Source organism: Fukomys damarensis, unplaced genomic scaffold, assembly GCF_012274545.1.
Source record: "Fukomys damarensis isolate Sample0158 unplaced genomic scaffold, DMR_v1.0_HiC HiC_scaffold_4, whole genome shotgun sequence".
Taxonomy (NCBI): Eukaryota; Metazoa; Chordata; class Mammalia; order Rodentia; family Bathyergidae; genus Fukomys; species Fukomys damarensis.
Genome location: NW_022900916.1, coordinates 11,413,292 through 11,438,112, shown reverse-complemented (window position 1 = coordinate 11,438,112; position 24,821 = coordinate 11,413,292). Strand labels below are relative to the sequence as shown.

At 33.5% G+C, this 24,821-nt stretch overlaps 1 protein-coding gene across 1 annotated transcript in view; it reads left to right on the top strand.

The window, feature by feature from the left end:
• The window catches only part of Cog5 (component of oligomeric golgi complex 5), a 275,944-nt gene that overhangs the window by 165,930 nt on the left and 85,193 nt on the right, over window positions 1-24,821 (top strand). Inside the window, exons 9-11 of the mRNA XM_033756778.1 lie at window positions 3,071-3,183; window positions 3,442-3,519; window positions 18,312-18,393. Of these exons, the coding sequence (XP_033612669.1) occupies window positions 3,071-3,183; window positions 3,442-3,519; window positions 18,312-18,393 (273 nt within the window). The remainder of the gene's footprint in view (window positions 1-3,070; window positions 3,184-3,441; window positions 3,520-18,311; window positions 18,394-24,821) is intronic.

The following is a 24,821-nucleotide window of genomic DNA, read 5'->3' as shown; positions in this document are numbered from 1 at the left end:
AGAACATTCACAAACATTCTTATCTTTTGTTTTGGGTTGTTTGTTTGTTTATTTGAGACAGGGTTTCACTGTGTAGTTCAGGCTGGCCTTGAACTCTTGGCAATCCTCCTTCCTCAGCCTCCTGAATGCTGGGATTACAGACATGCAGCATCACTCCTGGCTTCTCACTCTTAAGACATTTAGCAGTGATAGGGTAATATTTATTTATTTATAAATTTTATTTTATTTTATCTACCCCTTAAGCATGTTAATATTATTTAATACTAATCCCTATCCAAAAATTTTCAGTTGTTCTTCAAAATGTTCTTTTTAGCTGGGTTTCCCCCAAGAGGAACCAGTCAGGAATCATGCTTTTCTATTGGTTATATTTTCTCTCTACCATCCTTTAATCACACATAGGCCTTTTGATTATTTAATATATTTGGAGAACCTCTTAATCTGGATTTGTCTCATTGTGTCTTCATGGTTCAGCTCATGGTGACCATACTGGTAGTAAAGTAATGTGTATTTCTCTTTACAGTCATCTATATGTTCCAAGACCCCCGTTGTCTTAGTCACTTTCGTCATCACTGGGACACAATACCCAGCATCTGTACCTTAAAGAAGAGGTTGATTTTGGCTCACATTTTAGAAGTTTCAGTCTTTGCTTGGCTAGCCATCTCCAAGGCTGCACAGTATGGCAGAGGGGTATGGTCAGAGGAGAGCTGCTTATGCCGTGTCTTGGTGGTAGGGAAGCAGAGAGTGAAGGGAGTACCTAGGAAGGGAGATACACACTTCTGAGCCGTGCCTCCAGACACCCAAATCTTCCTACGAGACTCTGCCTTCCAACATCACCTTTAGCTATAAACTTATCTGTGGGTTAGTCCAGTGATGATTCACACCCCCATGATCCAGTCACCTGCCAAAAGCCCCACATGTGATTGCATGAGACTTTGAAGGAACATTGAGAACTAAACCATAGCACCAGTAGATATCTGAAACTACGTATAATACCAAGCTCTACATACACTATTTTTTTTTCCTACAAATACACACCTATAACAAAGTTTCATTTGTAATTTGGGCCTAGTAAGAGATTAACAACAATTAATAATAAAATAGAACAGTTATAACAATGTGCTGTAATACGATTGCCAACATCACTACTCATGCTCCCCAGGGCCATTTTTAAATAAAATAAAGGCTACTTGAACACAAGGCCTGAGATGCTGCTGCTGCTAATCTGATAAGCAAGATGCCTTGACTAATGGGAGAATAGCATATTACAATATGAATACACTAGACAACAGAATAGCACAGACTTCATCATGCTACACAAAATGGCACCCAATTTAAAACTTTTGAATTTTTTATTTCTAGAAATTTCCATTTAGTATTTTTAGACCACAGTTGATTATTGGTAACTGAAACCACAGAAAGTGAACCAAAGACAGGGACTATTGTACATTGGAAAACAAAAAAGTAATGTCAGTTTGTCCCATTATTGCTGATGCTAAATGGGATCACTTCACTATAATATGTATATCAGATTTGTCCTTATTAAAGTATTTCCTTTATAATTAGTAATTGAATGGCGTATACTTTAAGACCACATGAATTTCTCGTTCCCTAGAACTTTGATATTCATTCATAATCTTTCCCTTGGTTAATTCTTATAGTAATTGTTGCAAAATTGCAACCTCATAATTTTTTCATTCTTTCTGTATTTAATTAGTGGTTACTTTTGTGCAAAGAGCAGTTTCTGTCATTTTGTGAATATGTTCACAATTTTCACTGTGAAGTTATGAGTTGTTGATTGTTGTTTTATAATCTGTTTTCAGTATTATTTTGGATGGCCAGATTTTCCCGTTTGTTTTATAGCCCATGACAGTCAAATTCATGTATCCTGTCTACGTTTCCCATTTGTCTTTGAATACTTCCTTACTCTCTGGACAATATGTACCAGTTTCACCTTGTATTTTCATTATTCCAGATATGAAATCTCTCTTTCCCTCAGTTAAGCTTAAAGAGAATTGATACATGGTACTTAAAAATATCAAGATTTGAATTCTGTATTGCTTATTACTGTTGAGGAGTCATTAACTCTAATTTTCCAGTAGATGGGAAATATCTGTAATTACCATGACATATTTATACCTTGATTCTGCTTGCTGTATTTTAAAACATGGCTACACTATTTGCAGTATTACTATATCATTACCACAAGCAGCAATATATCTATTAAGCTTATAATTTCTTTTTTTTCCAATCAGCTGTATGACTAAAATTAGTTTCCTGTGTTTAAAAATTACTAAGTCCCCCCAGGTTGTATTATTATCTTGTTTTATTGTTTCCATATTTGTTTGTATTCAGTTGTAGTATTTTTTATTCTATTTAAACTTGCCAGGCATAGTGAGTGGCTCATGCCTATAGTCCCAGCACTCAAGAAGCTGAGGCAGGAGGATCTCCATGAGTTTGAGGCCATACATAGAAAATTTAAGGCCAGCCTGAACTACATAGTGAAATCCTGTCTCAAAAAATTTTTTAAAATTTGTTTTTGAAGTATGCAAAGTGTTCATGGGAGCTGAGTGTGGTGGCACACACCTGTGATCTCAGTACTTGGGAGTCTGAGGCAGGAGAATCATAGTGAGTTCAAGGCCAGGCTGGGTTACATAGTGAGTTCAAGATCAGCCTGAACTACATAAAGAGGCCCTGTCTCAAAAAAAAAAAAAAAAAATTCATGTGGACACAGAATATTTTAGAATATTGTAGAGTATTTGTTTCAGTCAGGAAGACTCACTATAATCCATGTACCTCACACCTCGTTCTATTTCCTTTATCCTCTTTTTTGGAAAGCATTTTAAGTGCACTTTGTCTTTCATCAACGTGTGTCTGTTATGTCTGTGTGTACATATGTGTGTTGTGTGTGTGATGTTTCCCTTAAACACAAATTATATATTAGTTTTAAGAAATTATTCCATTAAAATATAACTTCTCATTTATAGTCTTTTGCATGCTTTTTAGAATAGAGTATATTTTGCTACATTTGGAAAATTTTATTTTTCATATTTCCTCTGTCTCTTATAACCAGGGGGTCCTGGACGATCTACCATGCCAACCCCAGGAAATACTGCAGCTTTTCGTGCTTCTCTTTGGACCAATATGGAGAAACTTATGGATCATATCTGTGCTGTTTGTGGACAGGTGAATATTTCAGGGGGTAAAAAGACCATTAATTATGAATTGATTCCTGGTTGTCCTAAATAGTGTAACTCTGAACATTCACAATACTTCTGTAGACTTCTCATAATGTACATAAATGTTCTATTTTACTTTCCCTTGCAAATATTATTTATGTAGTAGTTCTTGAAATGCACCTTGCTTTCCCTGGCACCTGAGACTTACATTTGTTTCATTTAAATACATATTTATTATATATATCTATCTTCTGCCCCTCTTTAGGTACAGCATCTACAAAAAGTACTAACCAAGAAGAGAGATCCTGTTTCTCACATTTGTTTCATTGAAGAAATAGTTAAGGTATGTTTAAGTGAAAACATTTTACATATTTCTTACAGAAAATATGAAGATACAAGACAGGTTCCTTTGTGTGACTGCGTTACAGAATAGATACATGTCAAAATTCAGTAGGGAGATTTATTGACAACTATAAGCTTTCCTAGGAATATGAAAGCAAGCATATTTTTTGTACTAGATGTTTATGGACTAATTTTTGAAATGCACTACTAATTTCCTATTTTCTATCACAGAAATGATTGCTTATAATGTTTTTCACAGCTCTACTAGACAATTAAGATGTGGATGTTTGGCAAATAAGAAATGTAAATAGCAGTCATTATAATTTATTCTTGTAAGTCTGAAAGACCCATTCTGTTGTTAATTTTTCACATAAAGCATGTTGCTGTATTTGTTTTCCATGTTCTGAAATGTCCCTTATATCATTCTCCAATCTCATAACTTCATAGGCTGTCAAAATTCCTTCGAAGTGCAGGGATCCCTGATTCAATATCATCTTCATTATTTTTGCATATTTTTATAATTATTAGTACAGCAATTAATAATTATTGATTTGCCATCAAATCCTAATGTCTGGTGCTCCAAAGGAAAAAAAAAAATCTATTTCCAGCATCATTATATAGGTAACTTCACATGTAAGTTCCCAATTTGTAGTATTTCACATTACTACGTTGAAAGTCTACAAGATCACCTCCAAGTTCTGTGATTAAGATTCATAGCCCTGGCCTAGAGGTGTCCTTATACCTATGATTTACTGCAGTAAAAGGATATGAAGCAAAATCAGCAACAGGAAAGGCTCTGTGGGGCAAGGTCCAATGCCTGCGTATTGTTCATGTGGAGTACTCATTGCTCATGTTTCCTTAAGTAAGATCGTATTACGTATTTATCCTGAACATGTCAAAATTGTTTACCTCCTTACGATAGGTCATTTGTATCCATAAAAACAGTGAAAATGATTTCCTTATTTAATTGCGTTCATTGAAGTCTTACGAGATTTACTAATGCATTTATATTTTATTAAAAAATTGAGGATTACTTTAAAGTTTTAATTTTCAATTGAATATTACCATATATGCCTTTGCTATTTGATTTTAGATGACAGAATGGTATGTATTAGTATTCATAGTCATTCTCAGGACAAAAAAAAATCCTACATAATGATAGTTTTTGTAATGTTTAATTACTTGAGAAGGTTTCTTAGTAGATGTCCATCATGTTATAGAGAATTTATCAGTATAAATAAGACAAATGGGTTGATTATAAAATATTCACTAATTATATCAAATATTATAAGTCCTACAGGTATTTTAGTTTAAATATAAATCCTTTGAAAGCTGTTCTGTAATTGAAGTAACTAATTCTGCTTTTGTTTAATTTAGTAAATGCCCTGGATAACTTGCAAAATTAGCTTGTTTTCTTCAGGTCATTTTGGAAAGATGCATTCAAAATACCTATCGATTCATATTATTTATGACACTTTCAATTTTAAATGAGAATTTTAGGCTGATTATTAGATACTACAAGTTCAGTTTTTATATCTTTTAAAGCCAGTTTAGAGTTCTAGTATTGATATGTAATCATCAATATTATGTGTAACACTTTGCTTGAAAGGTGAGTGTGGCAAATTATTGATAATTATGCTGGAACCATATAGTGACATGTAGATTATCATCAACAAAATTAAGCCAGTTTAGTTTTGTGTGGGAGAGTAGATATGATACTTTCGTTTTCTAAGCCAGCAATTTTTATCATCCAACAGAATCTTGTAATCATGTGTGTATGATGCATTAAGCTAAATTTGGGATATATTCAGTACTTTGAGCAGCTGTACTACTATTGAGAATTTTAACTGTGGAAAAGCATGTTTTCTTTTGCCCTTTTAGACAGATCAAATGATTTGATAACAATTAAAAACTCTAACTAGAAAATTTTAAGGGTATCCAAATTTGAAATCTTTCTAATATTATGTATGAGTGAAATATTGAACTCATCTCTCTGTGGCATCTCCATTTGACTGAATAACAATAAAGCCAGCTAGATTTTAAAGTCATGTATTATCAATAAATAGTCTTTATTTGTAAAGGTTAGATGATTTCCACTTGTACTTGTACAGTGCCCAGATAGTCTTAAGGAACTTGTCACTACAGTATAAACAAATATAGGTATATACATAGACAAAATTTTTAATATACTGCCATGGTTGCCAAACTAAGAGAGTCTTGGGAGGAAATACAAATGTGTATATAGATAAACCAGTTGAAACAGTAGGGAGATTTATAACTGTAAGTAAATGTAAAAAATGAAGTTTCTTTGTCCATATCATTGGTGAGATCAGCACTCTAGACTATAGGAGTTCTACCAAGATGGAAAAATGAACTTAATCATTTTTGTATCAGTATGTGAGGCCGTTGGCTCCATTTCTACCACTACAGAAGGGAGGGAGGAAGAAAAGAAGGTTCCTGTATTCAGCGAAGATCTGTGACAGTGGTGAATGTGGTCTTTGGTTGATAAAAATGTTTTTGCTCCCCAAGAATCCAGGGCAGTTCCTCTATGGAGGAAAGCATTTTAGCCATCAGATTTTCTCCTTATATTGAGGTCAGCCAGTATTGAGCTCATACTAAAAATTACCAATTTTATAAACAAGAGACAGCAAGAAAAATAAAAACAGTGTGAAACAGCTTTTAGACTCTTCTCAAAGACAAAAGGGACTGCTTTGCAAGCGCAAGGTCCCAAGTTGGATCCCTGGTACCCCCGCAAAAAAAAAGACAAAATGGATTTATAATATTTAAAATGCTATCTGATAAATAATCTACAATAGCTAAATATCTATATGCAGAATACTTTGAGGGCTGCTATAAAAATGAGAAACTGATAAACAAGAACTAAATAGAATGTTTAGGAAATAAAATAAATTCATTGAATTAAATAAAATCAGCAGGTAGGTTTAACCTAGGTTCATTATATATAGAAAAGGAAAACAAAAGACTTTCAGTATAGAAAAAAGGAAGGAGGGCCAGGGATTTATCTCAGTGGTTCCACCATCTGACTCACAAGCTCAAGGCCTTGAGTTCAATCCTTGGTATAAAAAATGGAGGAGGAGGAGGAGGAGGAGAAGCAGGCGGTGGTGGCAGCGGGGGAAGTAAAACTTTCTTTATAGGTAAAGTGATGATCTATTTAGAAAACATAATAGAGTGTTCAGAAAAAGCTACTTGAGGTAATAAGTTATTTTCTGCAAGATTACAGAATAAAAAGTCATACTTTTTTATCTTAGCAATGTCTAATTCATGTATTTACAGTATGTATATGTACAGTTTGGTACTATATACAAAACTCTTCTGTACTTCTCTGTATTAGTAATATGCAGTTCAGTGGGAGTTGAACATTGTTTAAAATACTGATTTTAGGAACAGTACTATATTTTTACAGGAGGATATGTTTATTACTAGGAGATCAATTGTTAGAGAGCCAAAATGAGTACTCACTCTTCATAGAGGAAAAAAATGAGAATGCTAACTTAAATTTGGCTTACTATTAACAAGTGGTAAATCTGAGTGAACAAATAGTGAATGGAATTTTTGGGCTATCAATTACTTTTTAAAAATTTATAATTGTATCAAACTTCTGGATTAATAAAAGATAAGAATACTAAGAAAAACTTCATGCCAACTCATTTTAAAACAGGTAGAAAGGAACGCATTTTCAGAAAATCGTAACTACAACACTGTTAAAATAGAATTAGAAGACATCTTCCATATTTTCGTAACCTTTAAAGAACCTTCATAAAGTCTTATAAAGAAACCAGTATTAAAAGTTCATGAGTGTGTAAAAATAATATAACATATCAATAGGTACAGAACATTTATTTCACAAAATTCACCATGATAAAAATTTCTGGAAAACAAGCAAATTTTAAATTGATAATGCTAACAAAAACCTAATGATGAAGTATCTTTAAGTTTAGTCATGGTCTTTACATATGGTCTTTGGTATGTTGAATAATACCTTATTTGTGAAATATTTCTAGCATGAATGGGTGTTGAATTTTTTCCTTTTTTTGGTATCAATTCAAGTTATTTTGTGGTTTTCAACTCTTCACTGTGTCAATGTGGTGTTATTACATTGAGTGATTTTTGTATGATGAACTATCTTTGCATTGCAGCAGTAAATTCCACTAGGCTATGGTTTAAATCCTTTTAGTTTGTTGTCATATTCAGTTGAACTCAGTTTACTTGTATTTTTTGAGGGGTTTTATATCAGCATTGATCAGGATTATTGGCCTGTGCTTTTTTTTGTAGTAGTATTATCTGATTTTTGGAGTCAGTTTTGTTGGCCTCATAGAATATATTTGGATTTGTTCTTCCTGTTCCCCCCGCCAAGAGTTTGAGAAGAATTGGTTTTACTTGATCTTTAAATGACTAGTAGTATTTTATATTGTAGCTCTCCATTCCTGGATTGTCTATAGGAAGATTTTTGACTACTGATTCAATATCTTTGTAGTTCTGTGTTCAGATTTTTTATTTCTTGATTCATTCTTGTTCTAGAAATTTATCCCTTTCTTCTGGCTTATCCAACTTATTGGTACATGGTAATTATTCATAATGGTCTCTTACAGTGTGTTTTATTTCTGTGGCATTAGTTGTAATGTTTCTTTTTTTCCTTCTGAATTTGTTGCATCTTAGACTGTTATTTCCATTTTGTCATTTTCAGAACTAACTCATGATTTTCTATTTTTCTAATTTGTGTTTCATTTCTGCTATAATCATTATTTCCTTCTTTTTGCTAACTCTGATGCATGTTCTGCCCATCCATCCATCCATCCATCCATCTGTTCATCCATCCACCCACCTGCCTTCTTCCCACCCAGGCATCCCTCCATCTATCCATTTTGATACTAGGGAGTGAACTCAGGCTCTTCACACTGACCTACATCCCTTTAAAATTTTGAGACAAAGTCTTGCTAAGTCACTAAATTGCCAGGTTAGGATCAGACTTGCAGTTTTCCTGCCTTAGCCTGGGATTGCAGGCACGTACCACAGTGCCAGTGCTGTACTGCTCTCTATTCTGTAAGAGAAGGCACCAGTTGGACACTTTCTCCCCACTCTAGCAAGCTCTGTAGGTTTCTCTCTATGGCACTACAAGTTCTCTGGCACTGTAATGAGCTACTTGTCTCCCTTTTTCCCAGAGGTCTCCAGACATCCAAAGTATTGCCTGTTTCCAGTCAGCACTTTAAATTAGATGAGACATAAACTAGTCCTTTGGGTCACTTCCTGAAAAGTGGGCACACTAGACATATGATCCAGTTTTATCATTCTCAAGGGAGATGGTACTAGTTGAACTCTTCCTCTCAAATGCCAGCTGTACTTGTTTGGGAGAGGATCTGACATGTAGAAATGAAACAGGTTTTCTTCCCGCATTTCATGTAAGTGTTCTTTGTTTTCAGTTTGCTCTTGAGTACTTTAGTGTTTTGAATGTCTCTGCAGTTCTCAGGCTTTGGGGCAACATGCTATTGTTAGGTTGGTGTTTCTGTGAAGGGATGTGTCTTGGGCTTCCTTATTGCTCCATCTTGCTGACATCATTTAATTTTCATAATATACTATTTTATTTGTTCAGTTGTTTTACTGTTTCAGTTCCTGTCCATTTTTGAAAGCAAGAAAGCAAGCCAAATATGTATTTATTTATTCTTTGATAAAAAAATGGGAGAGGGCCGGGGATTTAGCTTAGTGGTTCCACAACCTGCCTTGCAGGCAGAAGGTCCTGAGTTCAATCCTCAGTACCAAAAAAAAAAAAAAAAAAAAAAAAAAAAAAAAAGGATGGGAAAGAAACAAAACAATACCTAGTTCAAAAATAATTTTATGTAGTTTTTGCATATCATCATTTATATTGACTGCAGGGAGTGTTATCACAGGATGCTTATTTGTTGATATTTTAAAGCAAGTGTTATAGTACTTCTTGTTAATTTAATTTTCTTGCTCTCTTCAACACCTAACTAGAAATTATTAAGAACCTCAGTATTGGTGGGAATCAGAATACATATGCTAAGATCGATGGTTTTGTGTGTATGTTTCTGTATGAGAGCAGATGAAGAATGAATGTGAATTTGGATATTTATACTTATGTTCTCATTAAATTCATATGACAGAGCTCAACATGTATTTATATTTGAGAGGAGGAATAATATATCATACTACAACTCTGCATTATGAAATAGTTCTATGTGTGTGTATGTGTTTGTATTAGTGGATTATAATGGGTTCTAAGTACTGCACTTTTAGTAGTTTTAATCATTGTAAAATCAAAAAGTCATTTATAGGATCATCAGGAGTGAGGGGCTGTCTGTATTTAAGGGATCAATTATAATTGTAATAGTTTATGGAGATGTTCTTTGTCTGTAGAAATATGTAATGTTTTGACTTTATGAGGTGACTTTTAAAAAGGCTTGATGCAAATGATGAATGGAGTTAGCTTGATGAAAGAAAGAACTATGCAAAAAAGGTGGAACATTGTTGTTTTGAGAACACAAGGCCAGTGTGGCTGGAAAGGAAAGAACAGTATAAAATGTAGCTATAGAAGCCAGGAGAGCTTATATATCATATTAAATATTTCAGACTTTTCTTAGCACAAGTGATACGATCATACAACTGCAAAGATGGGGTGAACTTCACTACAGTGAAGATTATAGGGTGCCAAGTGATGGATTGGAGGGTGCCAAATATAGAGGAAAGTTGGGCAGTAGTTCAAAAAAAAGTCAGGGTGATTGTATTACATTGCTTAGGAGTGCTGCAATGAAATAGCATAAATTAGTTGGATTAAACAACAGAAGTTTATTTTTTTCCCAGCTCAGAGTTCAGAGATCTATGAGGAGGGTGTTAAGAGGATAAGTTCCTGTGAGGACTGTGAGGGCTGTGAGGGAAGGGTTTCTTCCAGGCCTCTCTCTTTAGCTTCACCTTATTATTGTCCTTCTGGATGTTTGTGCACAAATTTCTTTTTCTTACAAGTCACATTAGACTTACCCCCTACTGTGACCTCATTTTAATTTAATTCCTTCTTTAAAGAACTTGTCTCCAAATATAGCCACACTCTGAGGTTCTGGGGACTAGAACTTAATATGAACTTTAAAGGGAAACAACTCTGTCTATAACAGTGATTCCTGTTGGTAGCAGTGAAAATGACTTGAGAATGATTCAGAAGGTAAGGCAGATCTTAACAGTTGATTAGAAGTGAGATGGAGAAGGGTTCAAAGATGACATAAAAGGTTTCTGGTAGATAGAATGACTTTCGCATGGGACAGTGATAGAGTAGCACATTTAAGAGGAATGGTGATGAGCTCTGTATTGCGTATGCTGGCTTGTGGTGCTCATGTGACATCTGAGTACACATGTCATTTAGGTAGTTAACAGGGACCTGAAACTTAGAAGAGAGACCCGAAATAGAGACATAAATTTGAGAGAAATGAATTATAAATGGTAGCTCAGTGGTAGAATATTTGTATCACATGCATGAGGCCCTGGGTTCAATCCCCAGTACTGGAAAAAACAAAACAAAACAAAAAAATCCCAGTACTTATAGATGGCAGCCAAATCCAAGATAATGGAGAAATTGCCCTTAGATTAAAAAAAAAAATGCTTAGACAGAGCCCCAAGAATTTGCAACTTAAGAAATTTACATAGAGCCCCATTTTCCTAGTATTAAATACATTTTGAAATGGAAGATGGGGAAATGTAGTATAATTTCTACCTGTATATTTTCTAAAATTTGTATATTTTATATTGTACATTTTTTATTATGCTTGTACATAATTTTAAACAAACCATAATGGTGAGGAAAGCCAAGGCTACAGTGTCTTAAAAGTATGATTCATAATAAATTGAATTTGAATGAGAGTTTAAGAACCAAAAAGAAAAGTATTTTACTGATTGAATTTTTCAAATATCAGTAAACAATCATTCTAAGAAAGAGCAATATTGATCCCAAGAGGGGAAAAAAGCATTCTGGTTTTTATTTTGGAGCAAGGCCACAAAATGTCTTACGTTATAGGTTTATGGCCTCCAAAGCAGAGTCCTATAAAATTATTCCTTAGTATTTAATTTCTCTTGTTAGAGATTAAAAGTTCTTTAAATTCTCTAAATATAATTAAATATTATATATTATGTAGTTATTATATAGTTTTATATACTTGTGTATACTCTATACATACTATATAAGTATTTGGTGTAAGTATATAGGTTAATTCTTTAATTTTTTCCTTGTGGAGAGTGATAATGAAAAATGATTGAAGCACATTACAGTAAACCACATGGAGAAGATTTTAAAGTCTTTTAGCACTGTAGAGTAACAGCAGTCTAGAGACAGTGCAGTGTGGGATTGAGGACTTGAGTTTGAAGACGAACTTATTTTTTACCATACATATTTTATTACTGAATTTTTTTACCTCAAGAATTTACTTGTTCTGTCTAGAATTAACATTTGGATTATCTATATTACTCCTTTAAAAAATTAAAAGGAGCAAAGGAAACATCACATTTAATGCTTTCATCCAGAGGGGACCTCTGTTAGTTAACATTTTGTAGTCTTCCCACTGAACTGTATACATATTAACAAGTTCTACCTGTCCTACCTTCAGTTGAATATAAAATCTATTTTTTACCATCTCCCACTACTGCCTTAGTGGTTTAAAACAAAATTACATTGTACCATTTATATTCTTCTTTTCTCTCTGAATAATATGCATAAAAGCCAATATTTTTATTTTAACTGAAACTCTTTTGCTTGTATAAGGTTTTAATTTTACTCTCTGGTATTCATTGTGAAGTTCCTATTTAATTTCTGTATCTCACATCTTTTATAACCATACATAGCAAAGTATTTCCCCCTAAAGGCTATTTTTCAGGAGAGAATCTTTTTTTTTACTTTGTCTTGTATTTGCTGTGCCAAGATTTCTCTGCTTTGAATCCAGAGGATGATTAGGAACTGATTTGAAATTCATATATACTTGGTGTCTTTGATCAAGTCTACGGGCTTCCTTATTCACAACATGATCTCTCCACAGAGATCTCTGCATAGACTTTTTGCTAAGTCTTTTACAACTTCTTTTCTTTTGATCTTAGCTTAGCTCCCTTGGCTTCTCTCCTATCTCTCTTCTCAGTAAGCCATGCTGACTTAGAAACACTTCATCAAGGACCAAAAAAAATGGTATTGTTGATCCTTACTTCTTGTACTTTCTGTTTCAAAGGGAGTGGTAGAGTACCTTCTTTCTCAGGTTCATTCCTACACCTTTGTGTTCAATTTTGTATCTGCTCATTTCTCTCTTTTCCTTTATTACCAGTCTCCCTGTCCTTTCTTTTAGTTGCCTACCATCTAAGATCAAAAACCAAAATGCAAAACAAAAGTGCTGGGTTTACAGGTGTGAGCCACCATACCTGACTTTGCACTTTTGCAGAGACATCACTAAGAAGGAAGAAATAAGCAGATTATCTGGGACCCAAAGTTTTCTCTTGAAAGGGTATTATCAGTGGCAGAGTTCTTGCCTAGCGTGCATGAGGCATTAGGTTGAATCCCCAGCACTGTTTTTTTAAAAAGTGTGTCCTAGTCTCTTTTGTGTTGCTATAGTAGAATACTAAAAATGATGTCCTTTATATAGAACAGAGATTTATTGCTTATCATAATGAAGGCTAGAATGTCCCAAATCGAGGGAGCCCACATCTGGTGAGGCCCTGGGGAGATGGACAGAATTACCCTCTTTTCAGGGATCTAATTATGAAGATAACATACCTAGTCCCATGATAACAACCAATGTATTCATGAAGGCAGAGCCCTCACAGTCTAATCACCTATTAAAGGGCTCACTCTGAACTTCTTCAATGGAGATCACATTTCTAACACATGAACTTTGGAGGACACATCCACCATACCAAGATGAGTTAGAGATTTTGAATTTTCTTCTTTGGCATTCTTAAAAATTGAAAAATTCCTATATTTTCTAAAAAAAAATCTATTTCAGTAATTTTGTGGGGTTACAAAGATGATATGCCTCAAAGGAATTTATGGTTAAGTGTAAGAATAGATCCAACACATCCAAAAGAAATATGAGAAAATAATAGAAAAACAGCAATAACAGTCTGTGCAGGGTTTAATGATGTACAAAGCTTTGAGTAGTTGATTACACTTAGGAGAATAGAATATATTTAATGTAGATTTGTTTACCCTCAGAAATGAATAGTTGTAAGATAAAATGAACTTCTAAAAGGTGCTATTTATAATGATATCAGAATTATAATTCATACCTATGCAGGGAATCTCTGTAGCTAAGCATGGCCCATGCTATGCAGCCATCGCTGTCAATAACCTGTGCCTGTGGTGATGGTTCTCTTGTCTTCCCAACTGCTGGCTCATCTTGTCACTCTGTACTATATTAATATACAAACTAAAGGTCTGTATGATGTAATGGAAGTACTTTTCTAAGAAACAGCATGTTCAGATCTTAATAGTGATTTTTATTTAAAGTATGAATTCCTAAAGCTTAAAATTCTAAATTAATTTCTTTTATTTTATTTTTTTGTGTGTGTGGTACCGGGGATCGAACTTGGGTCCTTGCGCTTGTGGCAGGCCACTTATTAATTTCTTTTATTTTATTTTTTTGTGTGTGTGGTACCGGGGATCGAACTTGGGTCCTTGCGCTTGTGAGGCAGGCCACTGAACCGCTGAGCTAAATCCCCAGCCCCTTAATTTCTCTTAACAATAGCTTCAGAGAAGCTATTTTCATTTTTGCCTTTGAAAAGCGAGAAATATAAGACCATATGAACTTAAAATTGTCTTTGGGATAAAACCAGAGATAGATTTGATAGAATTAAAATCAGAGTCTGTGGCACTCAAGCCTTGAAAGAAGATAAAAGCAAACAAAAAGACCTCACAGAACAAACACAAAACAAAGGGAATAGAAAAAAAACATAAAATGAGATGATGAAAGCAAGAACAGCCAATTACTTAAACAAATTTGGATTATAATTTTTTATCAAATGACAAAATTGTACTCAAAAATAGAATTAAATTATTACTTTTTATTTTTAAAAGTCACATCAAAAAGCAAACAACATAGGAAGAATACATGGGAAAGCAAGAGAAATAATACTATCAGATAAGACAATGGTATATGGAATAGACTCATAACTTTTCTCTTTGTAAATGTGAGATTTGAAATGACAGGGGTAATTGGTGGGGAAATAGAATTAAGTCAAATTCTTAAATAAATCATTTATTTTTTTTTCTTCAGTTACCAAAAGCTTAGCTTTAAAAATATTTTTATTTTTGTTTGGACTAGTGAAATTTCTTTAGAATTTGGGTAGAGAAAATATCTCAGCCTGTGATACTGTCCCCAAATATATAGTAAGATAACTTTTTCTAAATAAGAGAACTAATTTATTTTATGGAGCATGTATAACTGTAATTCCAAAGCAGACGCTTAGATATTTTTGCACACACACATGCATGTACTCAAAAGAAAAAGTAGGACCAGTGTTGCTTAAGAATCCAAATACAGAATTTTCAGATGTGAAAGCAAATTGATTTTTTTTTTTTTTTTTGTGGGTACCGGGGATCGAACTCGGGTCCTTGCGCTTGCAAGGCAGGCCACCGAACCGCTGAGCTCAATCCCTGGCCTGCAAATTGATTTTAATAGTTTGTTAAAATAATTATCTGTTTCGTGTGCTTAAATAGGATTCATATCAGCATTACAAAGATAATTTAATATTAGGGAAAAATGTTGAATTAAATGCCCTTGTGTCTCCAAGAAGGAACTCTGCACCTTTATTTCAGGGCATAAAATGAAATAAAATAACTGTAACATCCATTCCTTATATGTTTAAAAATTCATAGAAACTAGTTTTAAAATATATTTCTATAGCAAAAAATATACACTTAACCATCCTAACCATTTATAATTATGAAGTACAATAGTGTTAAATGTATTTTGTACAGTAAGTCTCTAAAACTTTTCATCTTGTAAAATCAACACTGTACATATCAAACTACTTTTTTATCCCTTCTCAAACTCCTGACATCCACCAGTATATTCTCTGCACCTAGGAATTTGCCTTATTAGATACCCATATATTGAATCTTGGCATATTTGTCTTTTTGGCAACTGGCTTATTTTCCTGAACAATATGTCTTCAGAGTTCATCCACATTTTGAAGAACTACCCTGTTGTTTTTTTTCATAATGCCACCATTTTACATTCCTTCCCGCAGCACATGAGTTAATTTCTCCACATTCTCATCAACACTTGCTCTTTTCTCCATTTTTTTTTTTTGATAGTAGGATTTGAATTTCTCTAGTGATTAGTGATGGTGAGCATCTTTTTATGTTTGTTGCCCATTTGTTTCTTTGGAGAATATCCGTTTACTTTAACCCCATTTTGTAATACCAGGGATTGAACCAGAGCCTTTGCACCAAATTACATCTCCAACCTCCCTTTGTCCCTCCTTTTTTTTTTTTTTTTTTTACTTTGAGGCAATGACTTTAAATCCCTAAATTTTCTGGGCTGGGTTTACAAATCATCTGGGCCTCAGCCTCCCAGGTAGATGGGATTATAGGGGTGTGTCACCCTGAGTGGCTTTGCTCATTTTTAAATTTGGCTATTTTTTGTTGTTGAGTACTAAGATTCCTTTATGTATTTAGATATTAGCCCCTTCTCATGCATATGATTATCAAATATTTTCTCCCATTCTGCACATTTCCTTTTCATTCACTTGGTTGTTTCCTGTGCTGTGTTCCTTATTGCTTTCAATAGGAAATGTTTCAAGTTTGAAGAAGTCCTATTGTATATTTTTGCTTTTCTTGCCACTGTCTCAGTTTCATTTTTAATAATTATCGTAAAATCCAGTGTCATGGGGCCTCTGCTATGTTTTCTTTTAAGAGTTTTACAGTTTAAAGTCTTACATTTACATCTTTTATTCATTTGGAGTTATCATTTTATTTGATACAAGGTAAGGGTTCAACTTCCTTCTTTTGCATGTATGTATACAATTTTTCCGATACCATTACTTGAAGATAGTATACTTTCCCCATTGTATAATCTTGGTATCCTTATGAAAGATCATATGATCATACATATTTGAGGGTTCATTTCTGGATTCACCATTCTGTTCTATGAGTCTATGTGTTTGTATTATGCCAGTCTTTTATTTTGATTACTGATGTTTTGGAGGCAAGAAAGATAAGGCCTCTACTTTTACTTATTGTCCTCAAAAAATTTAGTTGGAGTTCTTAGAATTCTATTATGAGTTTTAGGACTTTTTTTCTACTACTCTAAAAAAAATACCATCGAGGTTTAATGGAGATTGCATTAATTGAGATCACTTTCAGTAGAATGGATGTTTTAACAATTTTAAGTCTTCTAAACCATGAACATTTTTTTATGTTGTTTTTATTTCAGCAGCTTTTTGTGGTTTTTCAATGTATAAGTCCTCACTGTGAAGTTCAAGCTGGCCTGTTCCTTATGGCAGTCCTCTTGCCTCAGCCTCCTGAGTGCTGGGATTACAGGCATGTGCCATCATGCCCACCTCGAGTGTTGAATTCTTGTTAACTGCTTTTTATACATCAGTTGAAATACCTTGTGGTTTTTGTCTTTTATTTTGTTAATGTGGTATATTATACTTCTTTAATATGACAAAAAGCATCTTGTTAAGACAGATTACATAATACATACAATCTTGGGAATCTGAGTGTATTTTGTGATCATTGTGTAAGAACTCAACAGTCATTTATCTTTATGATACACAAATTCCACATGACAATTCAAAGGGATAACACTTATTAAAGTAAACAATAGTAAGAATGGAAGTATGCATAGGTTTAACAATCACAAATTGGTGTTTTACATTGGTCATTTTCTTCACCTGCAACATTAAAATTAGAATTTCATTTTTATAACTAGTAATAGTTGAATGTTAGACTCTATACTGTTTCTTTGAACCATTGTATAAAGTTCTTTTTTATATTTCAAATATATTGTAATATTAGCAGTTTGATATAAATGCTAGGCATGTACAAGTACCTTAAAATATTTATCAAAATTTCTGACAGTGTCATTTCATTTTAACAATGTTAAAGAACTTTTTAAAATAAGTGATACTTATATTAGTATTTACTTTTTCTCTTTAATAATTACTTTCTAAATCACAGTACTTGTTTGAAGTTAGATGAAAGTCTTCTATAATAATAGCATTTTTGCTTTTTAAAAATTGTATCTAGTCTTCAGCCATTCTCTTTTGTAACAGTGATTTATGTCCTGTAAACTGCTTGACCTGAGCATGTTTTGTCCATTACTTTGTTGTGATCACACAAATGGCCTTCTATGTATCAAGTACTGATAACAATAATAATTATAGTAGTAATAGCTAACATTCATCAAAAGCCTGTCTGTTCCAAGAGTTTTTTTAAACTTCTTTAATCCTCATAGAAACGGTTGCCTTCCCCATTTTACAGATGAGGAGATGCAGGCGCAGAATGGTTAAGCAGCTGCCCAAGATCCTGCAGCAAGTAATGGCAGAGCAGGACACTGATCACTTGAACATGGGACATAATTTAAATCATATACATATACATATATATATGTATATGTAGTTATTTAATAATATATATATATTATATATATGTATATGTATATATATATGTATATGTAGTTATTTAATAATCACATTGTTATTTATATCTCACTTTTTTCATTTCAATAAATTGTCATTGTTACACGTTATTTATTATATATTCTTAAATAAAAACATCTTTTTGTTTTTTCACAGGATGGACAGCCTGACATTTTATACACATTTTGGAATTCAGTTACTCAGGCGCTTTCTTCTCAATTTCATATGGCAACAAATTGTAAGTTTACTATTTTGCAAATTCACTTCAAATTTTTCAGTTACTTTAAACTTTGATATCAAGAAAGGTTTTCCTATATTGGTTCATAAAACACTGTCTTGTTATTTTTTATTTATTTACTTATTTTATTTTTTATTTTTTGGACTGGGGATCAAACTCAGGTCCTTGTGCTTGCCAGGCAGGTGGCGGAACCACTGAGCTAAATCCTCAGCCCTGTATTGGTTTTTTTGTTTGTTTTTTTGGTTTTTGGAGACAGGGTCTTAGTATGTAGTTGAGACTGACCTGGACCTCACTATGGAGCCCAGGCTGTTCTCAAACTCACAGCGATCCTCCTACTTCAGCTTCCCAAGCGCTGGGATTACAGGTGTGTGCCACTACACCCAGCTTCTGCATTCTTATTTTTACACTGGCTAGTTATTTTTCTAGATATTTACTCTAGGATCTCTTAGCTGTAGAATCAGTTTTATAATTAGTATTTAGAATAAAATTGTCTGGTACAGTGAATTTTTCCAGTATACAGTGTGTAAAGCAGTTGATCTTGAAGAATTTAATTTATGCTTTAGAATTATTTTAATTTTTAACTGCATGATTTTAAAATGCAAAGATTTCACTGGGTTTTTTATTATTAATGATGAATGCTTAATGAATAAATGAGTTAATAAATATACATTGCTAATTAAAAGTCCACAAAACTTTCTTGTTTATGTCTTGAAATAATAGCACAGGGTAGTTTAGAATACTAGTAAAATATGCAAAGCAGCTAACATAAGTATGTTTCTGTAATTGCTGAATGTTAGAACATTAAATGTATCTAGGCTTTTTGTATATACTTAAATTTTTATTCACAAATATTTACCGAAAGGATGTAGTGTCTATAAAACATTATGTAATCACTGGGAACCCAGAGTTGAATAGACAGTTCTATCTGCCTCTTTGCTCCTATTTCTAATGAACTCTGTGGTAAGGCAGTACTCAAAAAGGATGTCTTTATCTGTGAGTGGCCAAACAGAACTTAATCCGAGGGTTTATTTAAGACTGGTTTATTTGTACCTAACACCCAGTTGATCTTGGAAGAAAATACTATGTATCTCCTTGGGTTTTATTGGCTTTACTGAACTATAATTTGCATGGTATAAACGTTACCAATTTTAAGCATAAAATTCTCTGAGTTTTGACAAATGTTTACATTTACATAATCATGATCACAGCTACAATATAGAACATTTGTCTCATCTTTAAATTTTTCCTTCTTTACTTTTACAGTTAATCCACTACTTTTAATCCTGGTGGATTGGCTCCTGGCACCTGTCTTTTGATCTGATTTTTAGCATTGTAATGTAGCTTGTACTAGATTTTCTTAAAACTAGAATCATAATTATTTTAAGATTTATCCATACAATTGCATATATCAGTAGTACATTTCCTTTTTATTGTTGAGTAGTATTCCATTGTGTGGATATATTCTACAGTTTGTTTACTCTTTCCCCAATTGGTGAAAAACTTGGTTGTTAGCTTTGGTTTATTATTAATAAAACCACGTGGGTATTTAATAAAGGTCTTTTGTGTAGACATATTTTCATTATCTTGTGCAAGGACGTAAAGATTTCCTAATCATTTGATAAAATGCATGTTTAACCACCAGCAATGTATGATGTTTCATTTGTTTTACATTCTTGTCAGTCCATGATTTATTAGTCATTTTAATTTTAGCTATTTTAGTTGATATATAGTTGTTTTGCATAGTGGTTTCAATTAGCTGTGAGAACTAGTGATGCTTTCTTAGGCCATTTAAGATACCTATAAGCAACAGAAATCCATTTCTCACAGTTCTTTGGGCTGGGAATTCCACGAGCAAGGTGCCAACAGATTTGGTATTTGGTGTGGACCAATTTCTTTTTTCACAGGTGATGCATTGTTGCTTTGTCCTCCCATGGTAGAGAAGCACGTGATGAAGGGACAAGGGAGCTTTTTGAGCCTCTTTTGTAAAGGTGCTAGTTGATCCTAACTCAGCACCCCACAAAGATTCCCTCTTAATACTTATCAAGTTGGTGATTAGAATTCAGCTTATATTGGTGCTGGGGAATTAGCTCAGTGGTTCCAGCTCCTGCCTTGCAAGCACAAGGACCGGAATTTGATCTCTGGTACCAAAAAAAAGGAATTCAGCTTATGAATTTTGAGGGACACAAACATTCAGACAATAGCAGATGTTGATCACATTTGCCATCTACATAACCTAACCTATTTTTTATTTGTCCAAATTACTGTCCTCCTTTTAAAAATTATAATTCTTATCCTCCCATTATTGAGTTTAAAGGGTTCTTTGTGTATTCTAAGTTCAAAGTCTTTTCTTAGTTTTCGCACTGTGATTTGCTCTTTTGTTTTCTTAATGGTGTTTTTACTTAACATTTTTGTTTTATATTATGTACCTTTTCTTAACCTAAAAATATTTGCCTGGCCCAAAGTGAGAAATGTGTTTCATATATTTTATTCTTGATGTTTTAGGAAGTTGAGTTTGAGGCAGTATTTATATGTGGTATAAGTGTCTTACTTATTCCTTTGAGTATGGTTCTTAAAGAACGTGCCTCCTCTTGGCATTTTTTGGTGAAAATCTTGATTATGTCTACATCTGTATCACAGGGTTTTAATCACAGTAATGTAGATCTTCCTATGTTGTTATTTATCAAAATAATTTTGTTTTAAGGTCTTCACATTTCCATATTTATTTCAGATTCACTTTGTCATTCTTATAAAAATTTGCTTTTAAGAATTTGAGTAGGATGGCATTGATTCTGTGCATCAATTTGTAATGAGATCACACCTTAATATTGAATCTTCTAATATAAAGATATATTTTCCTGATTATTTAGGTCATCAGTGCTGTTTGATTTTAGTGTGCAAATCTAGCCAATCACTTCCTTACTTTGTCACTATTTCATAAATTATGATGCTATTGGAAAAATATAATATCTGAAATTTTTATTCCTAATAGCATATTCAACCATAAGAAGAAAAATATCAGTGAACTTGAAGGCATAACTATAGACATTATTTAAAATAAAAAAATTATTTAAAATAAACTTTTAAGAATGATCAGACTCTCAGTACCTATGGAACATAGAAAATAGTCTTACATAGATGTAATGGTTGTCTCAGAATTGATAAAATGAGAAAGGTAGAAAAAATAGTTGTTGAAAATATTTAAAACATGCTCATTGTGTACTAAATGTTTGTGTACATCTTCAGATTTCTATATTAAAGTGCAAAATTCCCAATGTCATTGTACTTGGAGATAGGGTCTTCATCAAAAAATAAAGGTTAAATTGAAGTCATAGGGTCTGTGTGGATTTTATATTCAAAGAAGTTTTTGAGATGAAGTACAATATTTTTAGGAGAGAGTCTCATTAATATTTCACATTCAGAGTACTCTGTTACTTCTGTAAGCATTATTACTTTAATAACTTCCTTTGGGAGAACTCCATAGTAAGTTGTTTATAAAGCATTCTCCATTTTTATAGCAAATAAAGTCCCTGAAGTATACTGTAATGCTTCTTAAAATTATAGACAGGCAATATTAAGGAATGTAACCATCTGCAGAGTTGAGGATTACAAACAGTGTAACAGACTAGGTAATATTTTGGCAGAATATATCTAAAGGGGAATTTTCTTAGGAACATGTTCTTTCTGATTAGACATGTTCATGCTTAGTAAAAAGATGTTCTATTAGAAGATATTGCAGGAGACTGCAATATTGACTATGCCCAAAGCAGGCTATAAGCAGTGCAGGCTTGTTTTGAGAAACAAGTCTGGCCAAAGCCAAGTGCTGAGGTCAGAGTAACTCACACCCAAGTTCCATTCCCACAACTAAAACCTTCTTACTAGAAGGACCACGTTTTAATTACAGCCATATATTTTGTCTTTTCTGTTCCTAATTTGAGAATGCTTTGTCTTGTTCTTTCCATAGAAACCCCATGACTGCACATCTTCTCATGTAGTTCTACCATTGCATATAGCTCACTTTTACCCCAGTTGATTACTGATGAAATCATTGGTTTGGATGGACCAGTGCCTTTGTTGGTTGCACCAGCATTGGTTGTTGTGGTACCCTATTTTCTGTCTGTCTTAGTACAGTTACATTCATCATTGGCATCTTGTACCTCTACATGACAGGTCTTGGTTCTCATTTTTCCCCTTGTCCCTGTCCTCCCTTCACACCCTCCTCCCTCCCCCTTTACAAACACTTCATTTGCATTTCTTCATTTTCTCATATTTTTTTCTTTTCCCTTATTAGCTTTCCCCTACCCTTCCATGATTATTTCCAAAATTATTTCTAAGCCTTTTGTCTCTTATTTTTCTATTATATTTTTCAGGTAGTAATATTTAGCAATTTGGTAGTTTATAATACATATTTTAAAGAACATTTCAGACTCAAGGAAAATAAACATTACTATTTTGAGCTCTTTGAAATGCAAACAGGATTTCTCTTCTGTAATTTGATAATTTTCCCAGAATGTCTCATAAGTAATCATACTTTTCACCATTGCTGTTGTCACTTTGTAGTATGTTCTATTTTTTTAAAATCTAGAGTCTGACCCCTCCCACACACACCACCAGCACACCAGAATGTTAAACTCTGTAAGGTAGGGTGTATTGCTTTGGTCATGAAGTGTCCTCAAATGGCGAGAAGAGTACTTAGCCTATAATCGAGCTTCAGTAAGTACTGGTAGACAGGAGAGAAAGGAAGAAGAAAGGACTCAGAGAAGAAAAGATGGCAGTGCCATTGTGTGCAAACTTAAGTACTTGAAAGTATTTTTAGGGCTTGGCGTGTACTTGCCTAACATGCACAAGACCCTGGATTCACTAAAAAAAAAAAAAAATGTTTCTATTGAAATATGCTTGAAAAATCTAACACAGTTACATCTATTTAAAAAAATTTTTAAACCCCTTTATGTAATATTAGTCTCTCAAAACCAATGCACCTAAAGAAAGTTGTTCATACAAATAAGACTGCTAATAAAGTATTATCTCTAATTCTTTGGAAAATCAGGTGTGACTAAAAGAAGCATGAGTAAGATCAGCAAGTTTTAAGAGTTAGAAAAGTTTAAGGCTTGAAATCTTTACTACTAAAACTCATTACCTTTATCTTTTAAAAACGACGTGATAGTTGAGTCAAATGTTCCTACCAGGACAGTAACCTACACAAACGCGAGCTTGCAGGTTTTTTTGTTTTGTTTTGTTTTTTTAAATTAGAATGATGTGCAAGTTACTCCATATATTTCTTAAAAGTTAATGTATGACTTACACATACAAATCCACACACTTAAAAAAAAAAACTTGCATCCTCATTTAAGATACCTTTTAGAATCTTTATCCCTGCAATTAAAGTATTTCACTAGAGTTCTAAAGAGCTTGTAAGGCACCATCCTAAGCATCCTGTTGGACATAAAGAAGAAAATTTGCATCTTGTTTAAAAAGGTGGGGGGAAAGCTTTAGAGCAGTGTTATTATTGATCATTTTGTTGTTGCTACCAAAAACCTGACATACACAATTTAAAGTAAAAAAGTTTGTTCTGGCTCACAGATTCAGAATTTTCAGTCTGTGTATGGCTGCAGTGCAGAAGGGCATCATGGAGGAAAGCTTCTCACTTGGAGTACCCAGGAAGCAGCATGCAGGGGAAGCACCTAGGGGAGCAAGGACCAGGGACCAGAAATAGTCCCCAAGGTCGCACTCCCATGACCCACACAGACACACCTGGAAATTATCTCCCCTAGTCATCTCTCCAGTCAAACTGAAAATCAAGATGAACTGTCAGTATCTTTGAAGTACTAAAAACTTATATAACCTGGAGGACAGTAAAGCAAATTAGTGTTTAGATACTTTTCGTTGGAAGAAGGAATTTCACCATGCTTTCTTTTTCTTTTATTGAGTTTATTGGTACATTTTAGGTATACAGTACAGTTACGTTCATTATTGGGATCTTCTACCTTTACATGACAGGTCTTGGTTCTTGTTTTTTCCCCTTGTCCCTGCCCTCCCTTCACCCTTCCTCCCCTCCCCATTTTCTAGGCTTATGGTAATTTGTTGCAGCACCCATAGAAAATTAATTCAGTAAGTCATAGAGTATGCCTATGTTCAGCTTTAGTAGACGCTGTCAAAGAGTATACTCAATATAATATACCAGCTTAAACTCCCGTTTGCAGTTATATGTGAGACTTCTAGTTTTTCCACATTCTCATCAGTACTGGACATACTGTTTTTTTGTTTCAGCCAGAAGTTTTGTTTTAGCTAGATGTTGAATTGTGTTGCAGTTTTCACTTTATAACTAATATTTAATTCATCTCTCTCTCTCTCTCTCTCTCTCTCTCTCTCTATATATATATATACACATATATATATGTATATATATGTATGTGTGTGTATATACATATATA